Source organism: Pleurodeles waltl, chromosome 4_2, assembly GCF_031143425.1.
Source record: "Pleurodeles waltl isolate 20211129_DDA chromosome 4_2, aPleWal1.hap1.20221129, whole genome shotgun sequence".
In the NCBI taxonomy this organism is placed as follows: Eukaryota; Metazoa; Chordata; class Amphibia; order Caudata; family Salamandridae; genus Pleurodeles; species Pleurodeles waltl.
In genome coordinates, this window is record NC_090443.1 from 913,278,708 (window position 1) to 913,299,194 (window position 20,487).

Here is a 20,487-nt window from a genome sequence, read left to right on the forward strand (position 1 = left end):
CCTGTTACTGTGTGTCCTCTAGTGATTCTGGTTTAAATTTCCATGTTGGAATGCAGAGAAGGGTAGAGCCCCACCTCAACGATAGTAGTACGGGGTTGTGATCTGAGATGGTGCAGGCCAAATATTCAGCATTAGGTATATATGAGAACACATCTGGAGTGCAAAGAAATAATCCAGTCGTACATGCAGCTCATGTAAGTAGGAAAAATATGAGTAATCGCTGGCATTTGGGTATAACCTTTGCCATGCATCAAGCAGGCCCCAATGCGATTGCCAGGATGTAAATTGCTGTGCCACTCTTGTTATTGGAGAGTCGTGCAATGGGGAGTGGGATCAGTCCATAGTGGGGTCTGCCACACAATTAAAATCTCCTCCTAGTACTATTGACTGTTGTAGGAGTGGGGCCAGGCTGGTAGAAAGTTTTGCAAAAAATGTTCCCTGGTCTGAGTTAGGGAGCAAGGCTACGTACACGTATCGCCCATCTGGGTCTGTGAAGCTGTCTACCATTTGAAATGGAACCCCAGCTCGTATCCATATCAGGGTCCCTCTGGCGTAAGCGGAATAAGTGGTGTAGTATACCTGACCCCTCCACTGTTTCTCTATAGCCTTCCCTTCTTGTGTTAAGTGCGTTTCTTGTAGTATTTCCACCTGGACTCCCCTCCTCTGTAAGTATGAGAAGACCTTATACCTTTTAGCCATTGTGTGCCTGTCCCTGACGTTCCATGAAATGAATTTATATGATTCTAATGTAGCCAGATTTCTGCCCAGTTCATGGGCGTTTCTGTGCCCATTCTTTCCACCCAGTACCTGCAGCGGGACCTCATTGCACATCACACTTGGGTTTATAGTTATTAAAGCGTGTGACTTATCTTTCCCAATGGAACTAGTCCAATAAATAACTTCCCAGCTCCTTTTCCTCAGGCCAAAAGGGGTATTAACTCTCATCCAAACCTAAACAATTATGTCAACTTTTCTTACGAATCTGGGAGCAGTCCTCTAGATCGTTTAGAGGATGCTGCTGTGTCGCATGTATGCCCTTCCCTAATCTTTCTTTCGTAAGTGCGTCACTTTGAATACTGCTCCCTCAGTCTCTCTGTGTCAAAAGGATATCTCATGGACATGTCCTGGTAGTTTTATGGCAATGTGGTTCCCCAAGAGAATCAGGAGAGCAGGGATCAGATGATGCAGTCCGACCTCCCAGGCGTCACCTCAGGTCCTGTCTCTTCAGATGTACGTGTAACGTCCGAGTCGCAATCTGACCCTGGCGTGGGGGAAGGGCAGAGGCCTGGACCACGTAGGGAAGCCACTGCCTCCATTACTTTTTGCCATTCCTGTTGCACTTCTTTGGTAGAAGAGGCCTATAGTCTGTAGGTCAATCTATGTCGGGGTCGCCTATGTTGTCATTGCTGAAGGTTGCCTGGATGAATGGCCATGCTAGTCTGCAATTGAGAGTCTATCCACTGCCATATGTCCTCAGGCGAGGTAAAGAATTGAGTTCCTTCTTTAGTCGTCACCCTCAGTCGTGCTGGTTACATCATTCCGTACTGTATTCCCATTTATTGAAGTTTTTGTTTAGTTTCTCTGAAGGTGGCCCTTTGTTTCTGCACTTCTCGCAAAAAGTCTGGAAAAATGCAGACCGTACTATTGTCTACTGTCCAGTCACCATTTTTCCTCACTTGACTCAGCAAATAGACTCTGTCCCTATAGTGCAGCAGATGTGCTATAACTGGCCTTCTTGGGGCCCCCAGGGCAGGACGGCGCGCCGGGGACCTGTGCGCTCTCTCGAGGGCAAAGAAGAGCGAAAGTCCGTCCTCCGCCACTTCCTCTTTAAGCCAGCGCTCTAGAAACTGCACTATGTTATTTTTTTCTATACGCTCAGGTAATCCAATCATGTGGATATTGTTTCTTCTTGATTGATTTTCTGCATTCTCTGCTCTTAGTTCCAAGTCATGAATTTTCTTTTCCATCTTACTAATGGTCTTGGTTGCGTTGTTAACTGTTGGTAGGATCTCCGTAATTTGCTTCTTCTCCATAGAAACTTCTATCGCCACTCGACAATGATCATCTCTGAGTATAGTTAAGTCTGTTGCTAAGGCATCAGTTTTCCCTTTTAAAGCTTCGCAGGAGGTCATAATGGCTTGTAAGATGTCTTGGAGTGTGGGGTCCCCTGTTTTCTCCATGGGATAGGCACTTTTAGTTCCTTGCTGTCCAGTCAAGGCACTTGTAGTAGTTTCTTCTTTTTCAACTTAAGGCTTCCAAGTGCCTTGCTAGGCGGTAGCCCAAGAGTCGTTGCTGTTGGAGTGTTTGTTCTTTAGGCCCCTAGGTTGCTAGTGGTTTGACTCGCACTGTCCGTTTGATGCAGCGCTAGTCAGGGACTCCTCCTTATTCTGCTCACCCTCACCGGCCGATTCGTTCCCCCCCCCCAGTATATCGCCCATCATCGTTGGCCGGTGTCCCCAATCAGCAGCACTCTCCCCGGGATTGGACATCCCAATTCAGATGGTCCCGGTCACCATCTTGGGCTCCGCTCAACCTCGGCCTCCTCTGCGCCAATGGTTCCCGTCAGAATACTTATTGCTGCACGGTCATCTCATAACTCGGCTGCCTCGGGGACCCTTCAGGTACTTTCGGCTGTAGTCTTGGGGGGGAGGGGGGGCTCTCTGGATATCGGGATAGTATGGGGTGGGGATTGCTGGCAGGAGCCTCACAGAGAGACTTCTTCCGCCCTCGGTGCTCAGCCACACCCCCCTCTAGAACCATTGGGTTGTTATCTGGATTTCTTCATTGAGCAGTTTGTACTAAAAACACCATGATATGCATGGGATAGTATGGATATGATTAAACAGGTAGAACATTTTCCCTGTGAGGTTGACTCCAACTTCCTGTGCACTTTGGATCTAGAATCTCTTTACACCAATATTCCACAAAATGAGGGCCAGACAGTAATCAAGAACATTCTCACTGAGCGTGCACACCTCCATTCTGTTCCCACCTCCTTTATCATAGAACTTCTTGAGATATGCCTTACTCGTAACTTCTTTTTCTTTGATGGTAACTTTTAACAACAATTGAAGGGTGCATCTATGGGGGCCGTTTTTGCTCCAAATTTTGCGATATTGCACATGGACAATCTTTTAATGCAAAAAGATCCTTGTTGACACTAATCCATTTCATGAGAATATTGTATGGAAATGCTATATAGATGATATTTTTATGATACAGAGAGGCTCCCTCAAGATATTGATTGATTTTCAGGCATGGTTAAATATTAACTGTAGTCACCTCAAGTTCACTATGCAACACAGCAAATCACAAATTCCCTTTTTGTATTCATTGATATAGAGCTCAGAGGGTGAACTATATACCACATTGTACCGAAAACCTACAGAAAGGAACACACTTCTACAATACAGAAGCAACCATCCAAGGGCATTACGTGATTTACGTCATTTTCACGATTGCATTGCATCTTTTAAAGAAAGATTTTTTTTTTCAGGAAGCAAAAACACTCTCACAAAACCTGATCGCGAGGGGTTACCCTCACAAACTTATCAAACGTTCAATTAAAAGAGCTTGGTATTGTCCACAAGATGTTTTACTCTCATCTAAAGATATAACAAATGAGGATCGCTTAGTGTGTGTGACACATTTTTCCCCAATCTTTAATTAACTGAAAAAGTTTATTTTGAGACATTGGCCTGTTGTTAACATGGGGGAGTTACACATTGAACAACCTTTGTTTTTTTTGCGTAGGAGTGAAAATGTGAAGGACCACTTGGTATAGGCTAATCTTCCATTGAAACAGATTGCTCAAACTTTACATGAGGCTTGAGGTGTACTTCCTGTGGTGGGTCATTTTAATTGCGATCAATGTATTGCTTGCCAATTTACCTTTGAAACTAAGGAGTTCATTTATGGTAATAACAAATTTGCTCTACATTAATTCTCTATGTATAATACAATGAATGTTGTTTATGCTATATTTTGCCCATGTAATATGATCTACATTGGACAAACAACAAAGAAAATTTGGGTAGGAATCTGCCAACATAGGAGTCACCTCCGATGCTGAGGTTGCCAATGCCCTGCTTGTGGACCACTTCATCTCAAAGGGACACACAGAGAATAACCTCCGCTGGCAAGTTATTTCAGACATCAGGTTACCACCAAGAGCTGGGAACATTAACATGCTACTGAAAAAAGAGGAACTCAGATGGATCCTATGTACCAATAGTCAACAGGGTAGTCTCAATTGTATGGAGGATTGGTCTGCTCTTGTCCAACTGTCCTATGGCCATTCTGTGTCATGAACATTAGACTGATACTAAGTGGACTCTTAACGTTTGCGTTAGATGTTTCACATAAAAGCTTACTTCTGATTTTTTCAATAGTGCCTTACATCTGTATACTAGGCAGTACGAATTACTATTTAGTCATATCGTATTATGTTACTTTCCTTTGTATAAGACACACAGTGCCTCCGATTTCTTCCTTTTCTTTTTTTCTCTTTTGGTATCTGTTTTTAGGTCGATAATCTCCTTTGCTTTTTATTTGTTTCCCTGCACCGAATTGTGTGGGATCTACATGCATAGCTCACTCTGGGTGTTGGTGTTTAGCGATCTTTATATATGGGTCCCCAACGATTGTACTTTAAGTTACTTGATGTTCCTGGTTTTATATGTTTTTTTGTTATTCTCTAAATGTTTGCCTCCCATGTGTCTTATTATGCAAATGTGTTCTGAGCATTTCTCTGGAGTCATCATGGGACCCCTTGACTCCTGCAATTTCTATAGTGTGGACCTCCGTACACTCGCAAATGTGTAATCCCTTACCTTCTGTAATTTTTAATAGTGTGGGCCTCAGTGCTGGTTTCAGCCTGTGGAGACATTGGTTAATTTTCAATCTGTGTAGTGTTTACGGTCTTTTTTTTTTGCAGGGCACAGTTCGATTGTAATTGCTTTGTTTTTAGGGGTGAGCGCAAAGCGCTCCGTTCCTCTTCTAATCTCTCTCTTTAGGGGGATTATAACCACGCCCATGTTACGTCAGTCACTTTCATTGGTTCGTGGGCTTGCCTTTTAAAATCCTCTTGTTTTCATTCGTGAAAGGCATGCATTCGTCGGGCCTTTTCCAGTGTTGAGCCCTCCTGGAGAGCACCGGTAAACTTTTGGAAACATACTAGGCCCCATGTTTTCCATATGGTTTCTGGACTACTTTTTCTTCTGATTTTGCAGCGCAATAGAGCTAGTTTTTTTTCTCCAATTAATGTGGCAAAAAAAAGTCCAGTTAGGAGTTTACAAATAGCTCGAACTCGACGTAAAAGCGAGACCCGTTGCATTGCAAATGCTTGTTTCCTTGTGGAACTGTAAGTATAACTGGTTACACTTTAAACCTGAATTTTTTAAGATGGCTGGTCATAACCTGTGCCGACTTCAGCCCTTCTGTGTACGTCATCTATTTCTAACTTTCCCTTATACCTTGTGGCTCCTTTGCATCTCTGGTTGCTGCTGATCAAAGAGACGCGATTTATACTAGGCATTGTGTACGGGTTCCACTGTCTCCCAGGATTTTTGACTAGATTGTGTCATACTAGTATTGGTAAGTTCCTTTTCTGGTTCACGATGGGGTTATTAGGACTTGGACATTTTGGTTGTACGTCAGTACCCTGTTTATTGTTTTATTTCCGCAGATTAACTCATTGTGACAGCACTGCTATTGTTGGAAGGACATTTTGGGCTGCATTTGGAATGTGGTATTCAGGTTATATATTGGCATGACTTGTGATTTGAATTCTATGGAGTTATTTCTTGCTCACAGATTCTTGTCGATTGGTGCTTCAGCTAATTTCAGGTGTTACTAGGTGGTTTTTGGAAGGTGGTATTATTTCCTTCATTTTCACCATCTGGGCTCTTCTTGGCTTTCTTCATGATCTCACAGGGATGCACAAGTTCCTTTTTGAATGCTCACTTATCTCCTCACTTCTTCACTAGTGTATAAGCATTTTTCTTTATTAGCACTGGAATGTCACTTGGATTAAGCACACTTCTTTTATAGAGATTGAGAATCTTAATTTTAGGGGATGTTTTTATTCTAAATTAAATGTTCCCTTTTTCTTTCCCTTTTCCCTCCTACTGCCCCTTTCGTTCTTTCTTTCTTTCATTCTTTCTTTCTCCCTCTTTTCTTTTTCTTTGATTTTCATTTGTCTTCTTCTTCCAGCAGGCATAAATTCACAATTGTCCATCTCTGGCTCATCCTTCTTGTCCTTCTTGTTCTGATGATGATCCCGTCCATTTAGGTTTGGGGATCAAAACATTACGTAAACCACTGTAGCTTTACTCACAATATAGTGTTTTGTGAGTAAAGCTACAGTTCCATTTATTGACACATATATTTTATATTATATTGTGTCCTTGTTCAACAGCCTGAGTCATTGGACTATGTAATGATGAATTGTTGTCACTGTCTTTTATGACACAAATGCACTTATGCATATTTTTTTGGATGCTATGATATAACTTTTATGAAAAATAGCCCACTTGATTACTACACTTTTCTGTTTTGACTTACTTGTATTTTAAATGAAATGCATATGTACACTCTCTATTCATAATAAATCATTATTATTTTATTCATACGTAGAATTTATTGTGATAATATTCTTTTGTAAGGGACCACTGTTTTTTTACACTAAGATGCAGGGGGCTCCCTGCTGTGCATTGCCTTTTTGGTGCTGTCTTTATGCTAGATAACATGGGAAACTTCAACTCAGGTGTAAGATAATTAAAAGAAGATTTGTTGTGAAGGCAAAGAATAATCTCACACTAAGAAAAGTGACAACTGTCCCACGTGGTCAGCACTAGCACCATCATAGCACTTTTTTCCTAACTTTCAGCCTTGGTGCTGGTTAATATGGCTAAAACAAATTAACACAGCCAATAGATCTCCCATGGACAAGACCTACTGGCTTTATTAATGGTTGTTCATAAATGTATTTTTGTGATGGGCAATTTGTGGTCCTTTTGATGTTACAATATTTATATATAATATATTTATTGGGCTTTCATTCAGCCCTCTGGTTTCATTGGTCTGTTATTGAATCATTCAGATTTCTCTTCAAACCACTGCAGCATGGGCAGTGGGTCAGCCCACATCCCACAGGATTCTTTCACAAACAGAACATCAGCAAAAAAAATAGCTACCTACCTCTCTTTAGAGCACGGGCTGCTATGGCAAGGTGTGTTTTTGTGTCCCAAAATATTCTTGCTTTGAGATACATATATATATGTGTGTGTTGGACTTTTTGCCTTACGCAGGGTCATCCCTAGTCTTTTTGCCTCCTTCCTCCTGGTTTTTCTGACCACTCGCTGTTGGCTCTAGGACTCTGAGCACTTTATCACTGCTGACCAGTGCTAAAGTGCAGGTGCTCTCCCATCTAAAGTTGGTATGATTGGCTTATACCTAATTGGCATATTTAATTTACCTATAAGTCCATTGTACAGTGGTATCTCTATACCCCGGGCCTGGAAATTAAATACTAGTGGGCCTGCAGCGCTGCTTGCGCCACCCACTGAAATAGACTTTCAAACCTGTCTCAGGCCTGCCAGCGCAGGGCCTGTGTGTGCAGTTTTCTGCCACAGGGACCTGGCATCTAAATTTACTTGCCAGGCTCAGAACTCCCCTTTTACTACATGTAAGTCACCCCTAAGGTACGCCGTAGCTAGCCCTGTGGGCAGGGTTCCATGTATGTAGAAAGGCAGGACATGTGCCATATTGCATGGCCTGTCCTAGTAGTGACAAACAGCCTAACTTGGTGTCTCACTGCTGTGAGTGCTGCCTTCTCATAGGATTGCATTAGAAATGCCCTGCCTTATCTGTAAGGGGTATTGTCTGATTTATGAGGGGTAGCGTAGGCGTGTTTGGTATGGTTGTGATGGTGATAATAAATGCTGCTTACTGGTGTGGGTGTATTTTTTATTACTATCACAGAAATGCCACTTCTAGAAAGTGCACATTTATCTGTGCTTATGACTCTGGTATTTTGCAGCTTGTCTCCAATCCACGTCTGGGCAGAGTGACAGTTGGGGCTTTGTGCATACTTTTCAGACAGCCTGTACACAGGGAGGGTGGAGGTGTCACAGAGGTGCATCTGCATACTGAATAGTCTTCCTGGGCTGAGAGAAGGGAGAGGCGGGGCACACCTGCATTTGTAAAGACTGTGCCCTGGCCTCACACAATAGGGTCGTTACCCCCCACTGATGTTTAGAGCCTGTGCTGAAAGGAGAGAGGGGGCACTCCCAGAACTAGTTGTAACTATCTGGAACCTCCTCTCCCTACCATTGTAAAACACTGTAAGAACTGACTATAAGTACAGGGGAATTTTCCCCAGTTTGGAGACTCTTGGAATCATCTTGGAACTGGACACCAAAGGCTGAAAGGACTCACCAGGAACCGCCATGGACTGCTGCTGCTGTGCTGACCTGTGACCTGCCTGGTCACTGTGAAGGACTTGCCACTTGCTGCCTTTCCCTTGTGCTGGCCGGTAGGTGGGCCCTCCACCTGAGGACCTTGTCTTAAGATTCTGCTCCCCAGGGGCAGGGTGCTGTGGCCCCTGACCCCTGCATCCATTTCTTCACAAGGGGTGCTTCTCCGTGGTTGCGGCTGCCATAGCGCTGATTGCGGCTGCCATAGCGCTGATTGCAGCGCGCTTATGGAGCCTTGGAGCTCGTAGGCTCCTTGCTGCATTGTGCCCCTTTAAATAAGATCACCGCAGCAGCCCGGGAAGCTGGAAGAACACTCGCGCACTGCATCGGGTGCAGGCGAGTGTCTGCTCGGGCCCCAGGAGGGGGTCTGATCTTCTTCTGGCTTCACAGCAGGACCAGGGGAAGGTGCGGGGAGTGCCCCCTTCCCCCTGACCTCTGCGTTAGGAGCAGGACGCTCCTTTTCTGCTGTTAGGTAAAACGGGCATTATTGTGCCCCCCCCCGCTTGGTGGAAGGGCCAGTGGAGGCCCGGGGGGGCCCCCAGAGATCACGGGTCCCGGGAGGGGCCTGTCATTAAACCGGAGGGGGTGCGTGGTGCCCACCTCCTGCCCTAAGTTGTTTTTGCTGGCTTTGGCCCCCCTTGTGAGGGCCGGTTGAGGCCCTGGGGGCCCCCAGTAATCACAGTCCCCGGAGGGGCCTGTCTATAAAAGAGAGGAGGTGCATGTCGCCCTCCTCTGACCCCAGAGTATAAGGGAGGCCCCCGTTCTGCACATAGGAGCACCGGGGGCCCCATTGTTCGCCTTCTAGGCACTGGAGGTGCCTTCATCCAACCAGGTACTGTTTAAAGGACCAATATAGTTGCAATCCAAAGTTCTTCCTACAGACTTCTGTTTGATTCATATATTACCTACCTGCGTTTGATGTTTTTACATATGTGTATGCAAATGTTCGCTTTATGGACATGCTTGCTAATATGTTTCCCTAACTTGCCATATGTTTTCTAATGTTCCTACTATGGGAGTTTTATGATATTCTTATGACAAGTGTTCTAATGTGATAACGTGTTTCCTGACTACTGCTTATGTTGCAGAATACTAAGTAACCTGTGTGTTATGTGTGACTACTGCTAGTTTGCAGAGTAACTAATGTGTACCGTTCTGACAACTGCTAAGGTAGCAGGATAGTACTGATATGTGATGTTTGGTCTGATAATTGCCTTGTGTAAAATACAGTATATTTTCATATAGTCTGGTGTTGTGTTTCCTTTGTGGTGGGGATATTGCGTCACATGTGTTGTGTGTGTTGTGCAAACGCTTTACACATGGCACGAGCAGTCAGGCTTAACCCGGAGGCAAATCTACCAAGATGGTGAGCAGGGGTTATCTTGGACGTGTAACTCCCTTGCCCTGACTAGAGTGGGTGGGTTCTGTCTGGCTGAGGTGCATACCCTATCCAACCAGAAACCCCATTTCTAACAATATATATATATATATACATATATATATATATATATATATATATATGTACAAAGAAAGCAAAACGCTGCACTCCCGGAAACTGAAGCCATTGAAACTTTTATTCTATTCATGAAAGAGGCAAAATCAGGTCCCACTGACGCGTTTCGACTTCCGTCTTCTTCAAAGTGGTTTCAACCATCACATGGTTCGCACAGCATGTTGGTATTTATAGTTCTTACACACCACTTCATTGGGAATCATTTCAAAAGCACCCTATGTTACACACCTGTTTCCTCTTGCTGACTGCCAATTAGGCAAGTGAAACTCACAATTTAACATCAAACATGCTCCTTAATGATTACTACCTTCCGATATAAACTCGGCTTCCATCAATTATTATGTGACACATATTTTCCAAAAATTAGATTATTCAAAAATCTACGAAGTTCTTCAAAACATTCGTCCTGGTGAAAGTTCGCCAAATCACTCAATGTTGAACATCACAATTTGAATTGCCATTTCGCTAAAATGTTGCTCATCTACCCCATAAACACAGTGAGTTTCACTATTCATCAACATCTATTTTCAAATTTCAGCCTCCAGATTGAATTTTAGCTTTATACACCTTGTTGTGCAACACCAGTTCTCTTTTGAAACACGATCGTACAAGATTCTTTATATAACTTCACGTTGTAAAAGTAACTGCGTTGTTATAAGCGTACTGCCTCCAATTAGATAGTCAGCCTTGCATATTCATTCTACATCGTGAAATACATCGTCAAGTTAGTTAAACGATATCAGTCTCGAAATTCCCAGTTGAATCTTTCATTAGTATATATGCCGTTCATGCGCCTCTGCACGTAAAAAAACAATGTTCCAAATCATTACAGTCTCCGGGCCCCAGATTCAGGGCCACATCAGCATTCATAGGATTGGGGCATCCACTCACCATTTATTCTACGATGAAACGGTGCCTTTTCCAAAGTCAGCACTTTGGCGCTTAGGAAGTACAGCAGTCATTGCCTTTGAGATGCTTCCGTGCACTGTGCACACGCAGGAGATTAGTATCTCCTTGCTGACCATTCCAATTCCAAATGCCGGGCACCACCACTGTACAAAACAGAATCCATACAGGCGGTCCTAAGCAGTGGTGTGCCTAACTGCCGGTGCTGCGTGAGGGCAAAGGACCAAGCCCTAATATGTACAAAGAAAGCAAAACGCTGCACTCCCGGAAACTGAAGCCATTGAAACTTTTATTCTATTCATGAAAGAGGCAAAATCAGGTCCCACTGACGCGTTTCGACTTCCGTCTTCTTCAAAGTGGTTTCAACCATCACATGGTTCGCACAGCATGTTGGTATTTATAGTTCTTACACACCACTTGATTGGGAATCATTTCAAAAGCACCCTATGTTACACACCTGTTTCCTCTTGCTGACTGCCAATTAGGCAAGTGAAACTCACAATTTAACATCAAACATGCTCCTTAATGATTACTACCTTCCGATATAAACTCGGCTTCCATCAATTATTATGTGACACATATTTTCCAAAAATGAGATTATTCAAAAATCTACGAAGTTCTTCAAAACATTCGTCCTGGTGAAAGTTCGCCAAATCACTCAATGTTGAACATCACAATTTGAATTGCCATTTCGCTAAAATGTTGCTCATCTACCCCATAAACACAGTGAGTTTCACTATTCATCAACATCTATTTTCAAATTTCAGCCTCCAGATTGAATTTTAGCTTTATACACCTTGTTGTGCAACACCAGTTCTCTTTTGAAACACGATCGTACAAGGTTCTTTATATAACTTCACGTTGTAAAAGTAACTGCGTTGTTATAAGCGTACTGCCTCCAATTAGATAGTCAGCCTTGCATATTCATTCTACATCGTGAAATACATCGTCAAGTTAGTTAAACGATATCAGTCTCGAAATTCCCAGTTGAATCTTTCATTAGTATATATGCCGTTCATGCGCCTCTGCACGTAAAAAAACAATGTTCCAAATCATTACAGTCTCCGGGCCCCAGATTCAGGGCCACATCAGCATTCATAGGATTGGGGCATCCACTCACCATTTATTCTACGATGAAACGGTGCCTTTTCCAAAGTCAGCACTTTGGCGCTTAGGAAGTACAGCAGTCATTGCCTTTGAGATGCTTCCGTGCACTGTGCACACGCAGGAGATTAGTATCTCCTTGCTGACCATTCCAATTCCAAATGCCGGGCACCACCACTGTACAAAACAGAATCCATGAATAGAATAAAAGTTTCAATGGCTTCAGTTTCCGGGAGTGCAGCGTTTTGCTTTCTTTGTACATATTAGGGCTTGGTCCTTTGCCCTCACGCAGCACCGGCAGTTAGTCACACCACTGCTTAGGACCGCCTGTATGGATTCTGTTTTGTACAGTGGTGGTGCCCGGCATTTGGAATTGGAATGGTCAGCAAGGAGATACTAATCTCCTGCGTGTGCACAGTGCACGGAAGCATCTCAAAGGCAGTGACTGCTGTACTTCCTAAGCGCCAAAGTGCTGACTTTGGAAAAGGCACCGTTTCATCGTAGAATAAATGGTGAGTGGATGCCCCAATCCTATGAATGCTGATGTGGCCCTGAATCTGGGGCCCGGAGACTGTAATGATTTGGAACATTGTTTTTTTACGTGCAGAGGCGCATGAACGGCATATATACTAATGAAAGATTCAACTGGGAATTTCGAGACTGATATCGTTTAACTAACTTGACGATGTATTTCACGATGTAGAATGAATATGCAAGGCTGACTATCTAATTGGAGGCAGTACGCTTATAACAACGCAGTTACTTTTACAACGTGAAGTTATATAAAGAACCTTGTACGATCGTGTTTCAAAAGAGAACTGGTGTTGCACAACAAGGTGTATAAAGCTAAAATTCAATCTGGAGGCTGAAATTTGAAAATAGATGTTGATGAATAGTGAAACTCACTGTGTTTATGGGGTAGATGAGCAACATTTTAGCGAAATGGCAATTCAAATTGTGATGTTCAACATTGAGTGATTTGGCGAACTTTCACCAGGACGAATGTTTTGAAGAACTTCGTAGATTTTTGAATAATCTCATTTTTGGAAAATATGTGTCACATAATAATTGATGGAAGCCGAGTTTATATCGGAAGGTAGTAATCATTAAGGAGCATGTTTGATGTTAAATTGTGAGTTTCACTTGCCTAATTGGCAGTCAGCAAGAGGAAACAGGTGTGTAACATAGGGTGCTTTTGAAATGATTCCCAATCAAGTGGTGTGTAAGAACTATAAATACCAACATGCTGTGCGAACCATGTGATGGTTGAAACCACTTTGAAGAAGACGGAAGTCGAAACGCGTCAGTGGGACCTGATTTTGCCTCTTTCATGAATAGAATAAAAGTTTCAATGGCTTCAGTTTCCGGGAGTGCAGCGTTTTGCTTTCTTTGTACATATTAGGGCTTGGTCCTTTGCCCTCACGCAGCACCGGCAGTTAGGCACACCACTGCTTAGGACCGCCTGTATGGATATATATATATATATATATATATATGTATATATATATATATATTATGATTGATTGATTGTACATTGATATGGATCCAGCAGCCTCCCCAACAATAAAGTTTTGGTTTTCAGTAATAAAGCAAAACAACCAAAGCTAGAAGACTGGTGGGCAAAGCTACACGTTTTGACATCGCCAAAATGTGTTACTTTTTCGTTTTGGCATTACTTAAGACTTTTTGATTTTACTAAAATTTTATATATTATATATAATGCACTTAATTAGAGGGGCTTTCAGCTGGACTTCTTTACCCATTGGCCGTTGTGTCATTCTCAATTTTTCTGTCCACTACAGCACACACTGGGGGAGTGTGTCAACCCTGCCATTGGCTAACTTCACATTGGGTGGCGGCATTCTGCTATTTCACAATAGCAAATTCGCACACAAAATAAGTCCGTTCAGTGTCAGGGACTACTATGCCAATGTGATAATTTTGAGAACAAAAACATTTCATCTAATGCTGGAAGCTCCCCCAAAAATAAAGTGTCACAAATACATGACATACCAAAATGGGCATTTACAAAGCAAACTTTAAAAATTGTAAATCCTATTTAATATATTTTCAAAAATGAAATATTTGCTTTGCTAAGACTTGTTATGTTTAGCGTGGTAGCAGTGTGAGCAGCTGCAGACCTGCTAACCTTGTCAGTCTACCCAAGTGCAGATAGATGGTTGCCTTCAGCTAAGTCCTCTGGAGAGGTGTTAAACCCAGGAAGTAGCCCACTTCAGTGTAATGTTATGGGGGAATCTTGACTGAAGCAATAGTGATTCCACGGTTGTGTCAATGAGTGCAGCTGAGTAGCTGCCTCTAGCAATGACCTCTGGAGCGATGTATGTAGTTGTTAAGTTCAAAAACTCCCACACCTGGGTGGTGGCCACGTCAATGATGGAAGTGGCATCTCCACTGGAGCAGAGACACTGCAGGCATTTCAGGGAGTCAGATAACTACACCAGAGGTAGGGAGATTCACTGGTGAGCTAGTGAGAGTTGAACTCTTTAAATGCTGCAGGAAGCGTGACCAACCAGGTGCAAGTGTAGCCCCATTGCAGAGGCTTGCCAGATGGTTGGAAAGTCCCAGAAATGGTGGGGGCCAGCAGAACTAGCCTGCTGTATCCCTGTGGAAGTCAGCCTACACCCCATGTGTAGGACAAGAGGGTGGTCCAGTAGATCTTTGCAGAGCTCTAATATTTTTATCAAAGGGGACAGGCAGATCTTTCCTCTGTTTTGGCATGTAGATGGAGGTCCGAGGACATGAGAGAGCCAGATGGGCTCTAGGAAGGCAGTACTCGGTCAGCCAGGGATAAAACTTGACCAGCAGTTTGTTTTTTGTCTAACATGTGTTACTATTGGTGAAATGGTGCATAAATAAAAATACAAAGGGTACAATGCATTTTATTGCCTTTTCTGATATCACTATAGGGATTTGTATTTGATTAAATAAACAAGGCTATCAATACCTATAACACAACACAATATAGAAAATAGATTATAATGTCACAAAGGCCCATTGTCTCCAAATTATCTGACACCCCACTTAAAGGACATCTTGTGTCACTTTTACATCTCCTTATTTCCTACCGTCTTCGTCCTATTCTTTCTTCATAGTATTTGATCCATTCACCACGTTCTCATAGGTAAAATGTTCCTTGCGTTCTTAAGTAAATATTGTAAATATCGTTCGATATGGTGCATTTTTAAAGATCGATTTTAACTTTGTAAATCTCTTCTAGCGTGAGCCAGTTCCCCAGTGCTGTTAGTTATCAGTGTGTTTAAATTGGTTTGGGGAATAGTTCAGAATGTGCTCTTCCATATTCAATAAAAAGATAACCAGCTCCCGATCTGCTATTATCGTCTGCTCTTCTCTAAACTTTGTTTTCTGTGTTTGTGTTAACAGATTATCACCCAGCCTCGCAGGGATGACCTTGACGGCTCTTTTGACAGCTCTGATGAGCGCCTGATAGCTGGGCCAGCTGGCAGGCAGTTCCATTCCGCTAGGTTGTTAATGACCCATTCAGCCCCCTCATCAGCTCAGAAAGATTCCCTAACTCCTGTCTTAAATCGATCTTCTCTTCGGGAAAGGTAATGTTGGCTCCAGTGTTCTCTTTTGTGAGATGGTGAATTGCTTCCACCTTGGCACGAATTAACTACAGTTTATTAGTATTAGACGGCTGTGCTTTATTGCAAGGAAAGCGCTGGCAATAAATACAGCAGTGTCAGGACTATCTAGGATTGTTAAGCTTGCAACAGCTGTCTGAAGGAGCGCTTCATGTATCCTTTATTTTTTTTGGTTTGATAAAATGCCTTTCCTTGAAAAATAAGTATTTGTCTCCTGAGGTTGTGTTAAAGAGATGGCGCTGTCACGATATGTGACTTGCATACCGTAGTATACCTGATAAAAGCTCAGAGTACAACACAATGAAAACATGAAATCAAGCACTGGCAAAGCTCTAGGTTCATTGTTCTTGGTCCTTTGTGGATAGGATATTGTTTGAGTGGAAAGCACAAGGGACATGTGAAATTGTTCCTGCAGGATCTCAGGCTTATCACTCATTATTTTGGTGGCCAAGGATTCTTACCCAAGCCATCCTTTGAGCTGTTGAGTTTAGTCTGTCCATATTTTTTGATTTACATAGAAAGAAAATCCCATTAGAATGCATTGTCAAAAAGATGATTATGATTTATATGATGATCGAACTGTAGCAAGTATTTAAGATAATCTACCCTTTGTGGGGATTCTTACTGTTATGATCACTAACAATTTCCCATTACAAATATTTTATACATAAGAGTAGTGTCAGTTCTGTACGGGTCACTCTAATTTTGAATATCTCCTATATAAAGATCGGGTCCTGAGGTCACGTAACTTGGGTATTTGGTTCCTTATTAAGTCATGATGGTGAGCCATTGTCTGTTCCTTCTCATAAAAGTGTGTTGTAATGTTAGATTTTATTATTTTTTCTGTCTCTGGTTGCTGATCTCTTTTTTAGTTGTGGGGAAAGATCAGCATTCTGCATCATAGTATCTTAATTGATGGTCCTAAACATTAGAAAAATTACCCGCTGCGTGTGTATGCTGCAAGGCACTTTCCATCAATGTATTGTCCACTGAAATGGCACACAATGTGTCAGTGTCCATCTGTCCTTATGATGGGCAGCACCCTGCATTAGCCTATCGAGTGCTAACTTGTTTTCTGAAAATAAACTGATGAACCCCTAATGAGCACTATCAGCCATGCATTATAGCATTTGATGCAGAAGAAAGGGGTGAAAGTGTAGACATTGTAGGTAAATAATGGAGTCTGACAGGCTTATGCTGAAAGGTGAGAAAGAGTTTCCTATAGCCAAGATGAACTCTTATGGCAGTTGCGTCACAGATTTTTGTTTTCCTGCTCTTGTGAGTATGACTTAGGAGCCCAAGTGAGGTTTCACACCTCTATATTTTTGTTTACTACAAGTTGATTGCAAAACCTTGCCTTTTCATTTTCACTCAGTGACTTTAACATCATTCTATCGAGTGAAGTTTGGTGTTTTGTGGCAACTTATCTCTTCAAAAATGCCTTTTCTCTTTATGAGACGTGTCCCTCCTGTGTTGAAGAAGAAGGATGTTTCTGACGCCTACAGCATCTGTGTAGTGTCTGCCTCTTTTGCATTTGGGCTGTGACATCTATTAAAAAATGTCCAAAAAGATTTTAAAACACTGAGCGGCACAAGGCTCGAAGGAATGATGCAGGACGTAAAAATGGAGGAAGAAAAAGAAAAGGCAGCCTCCCCCTGAAACAGGCTCGCACAGGAGGAGATCCAGAGAAAGGAGAGACACTGACAACCTCATTTTCGGTGTCTTTGGAGTCACGAGCTAAGGTAACGACGGCGTGAACGTTGACTCTGATGTGCTCTTTCTCAAAGGCATCTCTGATGTCTACATATCATCGACATCCTGAAAATCACACCCATAGATCTCGAAAAGAACAAGACTTTTCCCAACACTGCAACTTTGATACCTATTCCGGCTACTCCTTAGCTATCAATTGTCTCTCTTGCCTCAGTATTGCCACTGTGTTCTCCACAACTGTCATCACCTTACCAACATAGTATGTCTCCTGCAACACCTCGTTTTTCCACCTCTTCACCAACCTTGAGTTTGAAAAAAGAGAATAGAGTCCCTTTTTAAGCTTCGTCAAGCTATGCAACTGAATCCATGAACACTGCCTTTCAAACCACTAAGACCAATAATCACTTTTGAGGACCCAGTCCTTGATCTCTGGCCTCCAACTAGATCATAAGTGCAGTAGTTGATTCAACAGAATTTGCACGTATACAATACTGTAGTGGGATATCTCTCTCAGAAGCTCAACTGAGCCCACCTCTGAGGCAAAAAATTAAGGACCAGGTGAAAACTATGATATATATATTTTTTTTAAATTGTTGAGTTACAGCTTTGGCTGAGTCTTTCTGTACCAATACCTCACTCCTATCACAGATCACGATACTAAAGTATGGACGAAGACTGATCTCTCCACTAATACCTTACTGTTTCATTTAACTGCTCCTAAATCCAAAACAAGTTAAAAAACCTCTCAGAAATCGCAGCTCGTCTGAGCAAAATTTGCTTTGCATTCCGATGATACATAAATCAAGAATGGGAAGCCCGGCTTTCTCCTGTCTGGCTCCAAAGCTCTGGTAGGCCCTGCCCAACCATCTGCGAAGTATTACCTCAGAGAGGAGTTTTAAGGCGCACCTGAAGACCTATCTTTTCAAAGAAATATGGCCCTCTCAGTTGCTGCCTCCTCTTCCCTATACTTTGTAAGCCTCTTTGTCTAGTCTCTGGCTTTTGTTTTCTGCAACTAGTGCTTGGATGCTCTGGTTGCAGCAGCTGTTTGTGCTCTATAAATTATTTAATCCATTCACTCATTCAGTTCACACCACTCTCACCAATGATTCCTCTGAGCAGAATAGACAACCTCTGTAGAGGCATTGAGCGAAAAAGTAGATGCTGTGCACTCACTATATTTCAGCATTATATACATTATCAGGGGTGTGGAATTTATTAAAATATCTACTTGTCCAGGGGACAGGTTGCTTCTCAAATCTACTTGTCCTGTAAAAAGATCTACTTGTCCCTTTGGTGCTATGTAGTGTGGCGACAAATTATGGCAGCAATCTCATTATGTGAGAGCTCTGCTAATAGCCTCTCTGATTATGCCAGGGCTACTACCATAGTAGGGCTTGAATACTTGCAGTTTCAATCCCTACTGTAGCAATTTCCTTATTTTGCCACCTTTCTGCAGATCTGCATACGGGGGCTGGAGGAGGCAGTAAGCAATAGTTCCAGGGCTGGAATGCCTTTGAGTCTGCAAACCTACTAACCTGCATGTTTTAAAGATTTTCACCAGCTTCTCTCTAATATTTTCCCATAATAAGAAAGGTTGGACATTTACTCCTGACAATGGCAGAATTAGAACTTCTTCCAGGGTTGGGAAGAAAGTGGCCGGAGGGAAAATGAACTTGCAAATGCTCAATAGATTTTCACATGAGCAAATCTACACATGCGTATTTACCCATGCTAAAATACAGTTCACAAATATTTTATAGGGGTACGACATATACCATGGATGCACTTTTGTGACTTTCTTTAAGAATTTGGGGCCACATGTAGGTAGGTTCAGATTTGCGACCCGCAAATTGCGAGTCAGAGCGGCTCGCAATTTGCCAGTCGCAAATCCTAATGTAGGATGGTGTCCCTGACACCATCTGTGATTCGCAAGGGCTTCGCAAATGCCCACCTAGTGAATAATCATGAGGTGGGTCTCAATTTGCGACCCCCTGGCGAATAGCGGCCCTCACAGGGATGGTGGCCTGCTGGAGACAGCAGACCACCATGTCTGTGACTGCTTCCTTAAAGGAAAACGAGATGCATTACAAAAACGAAAAATAAAACGTTTTCTTTTCATTTTTTCAGAGCAGGCAGTGGTCCACAGGACCACTGCCTGCTCTGAAAAAATGTTTACAGTGACATTCACAATGGGGAAGGGGTCCCATGGGGACCCCTTCCCTTTTGCGAAAGTGTTAGCACCCATTTGAAATGGGTGCAAACTGCGATTGGTTTGCGCCCGCAGTCACAAAACAATCCTACATTGCACTGCGAGTCACAATTAAGAAGGGAACACCCCTTCCTAATTGCGAGTCGCAAACCCGTTTTGCGATTCGGTAACCAGGTTACTGAATCGCAAAACTGGGTTTGTGCATCGCAATGTGCTTTTTGCACGTCGCAAACAGCGAAAGTCGCTGTTTGCGACATGCAAAAAGCTACCTACATGTGGGTCTTGGTCCCTAATTAGGTCTGGTGTTAACAAAGACCTTTTGTTTTTATTAAACTTCTATTTCTCTCTCTCTTTCGGCTGGCTTTACTGTGGGTGATCGCATTCTGCTCTTCCACAAGGAGCATATTGGCACACAAAGTAGTTTTATTCAGTGTCAGGAACTACAGTGGCAATCAGTGACGTAACGAAACTGGAGGATGCCCCTTTGCAAAGAACATGGAGGAGCCCCCTCTCCAGACTCACTCAGGGCAGGTGCTGTGCTGAAGGGGCCCCCTGGAGGGCGGCTGCTGGACCTTTGTTATGCCACTGGTGGCAACGTGTGCTTTTAGAGTTCAAAAACGTTTTGGTTTTTTTTTGCCAGTGTTTGTTACATTGTTGAGGGCCTGGTAGCTCCCACAACAATAAAGTATTACAAAAGCCATGTCAAAACAAGACACGCATTGATGAAACTAAAAGACTTATAAAAATATGTCAGACCAGTTGGCTTTGTCAATGTTTGTTTATTTTCATACTTCCTATATTCGTGTTGAAAATGGTTACACTGATTTTCCATTCGAAATATTTTTGGGAAATACTAGCATGCATCAAGACATTTTACTAAATGACACTTCATTTGCATCTAATCAGACAGCATTTTGGGAGCATTATACTTAGCCTCATAGC

The 20,487-nt window shown here is 42.7% G+C and overlaps 1 protein-coding gene across 4 annotated transcripts in view; it reads left to right on the forward strand.

The window, feature by feature from the left end:
* Positions 1 to 20,487, forward strand: part of SPATA6 (spermatogenesis associated 6) — a 196,188-nt gene that overhangs the window by 80,306 nt on the left and 95,395 nt on the right. For all 4 annotated transcript variants that reach the window (XM_069232703.1, XM_069232704.1, XM_069232705.1 and 1 more), the window contains one exon: positions 15,403 to 15,587. In XM_069232703.1, the coding sequence (XP_069088804.1) occupies positions 15,403 to 15,587 (185 nt within the window). The remainder of the gene's footprint in view (positions 1 to 15,402; positions 15,588 to 20,487) is intronic.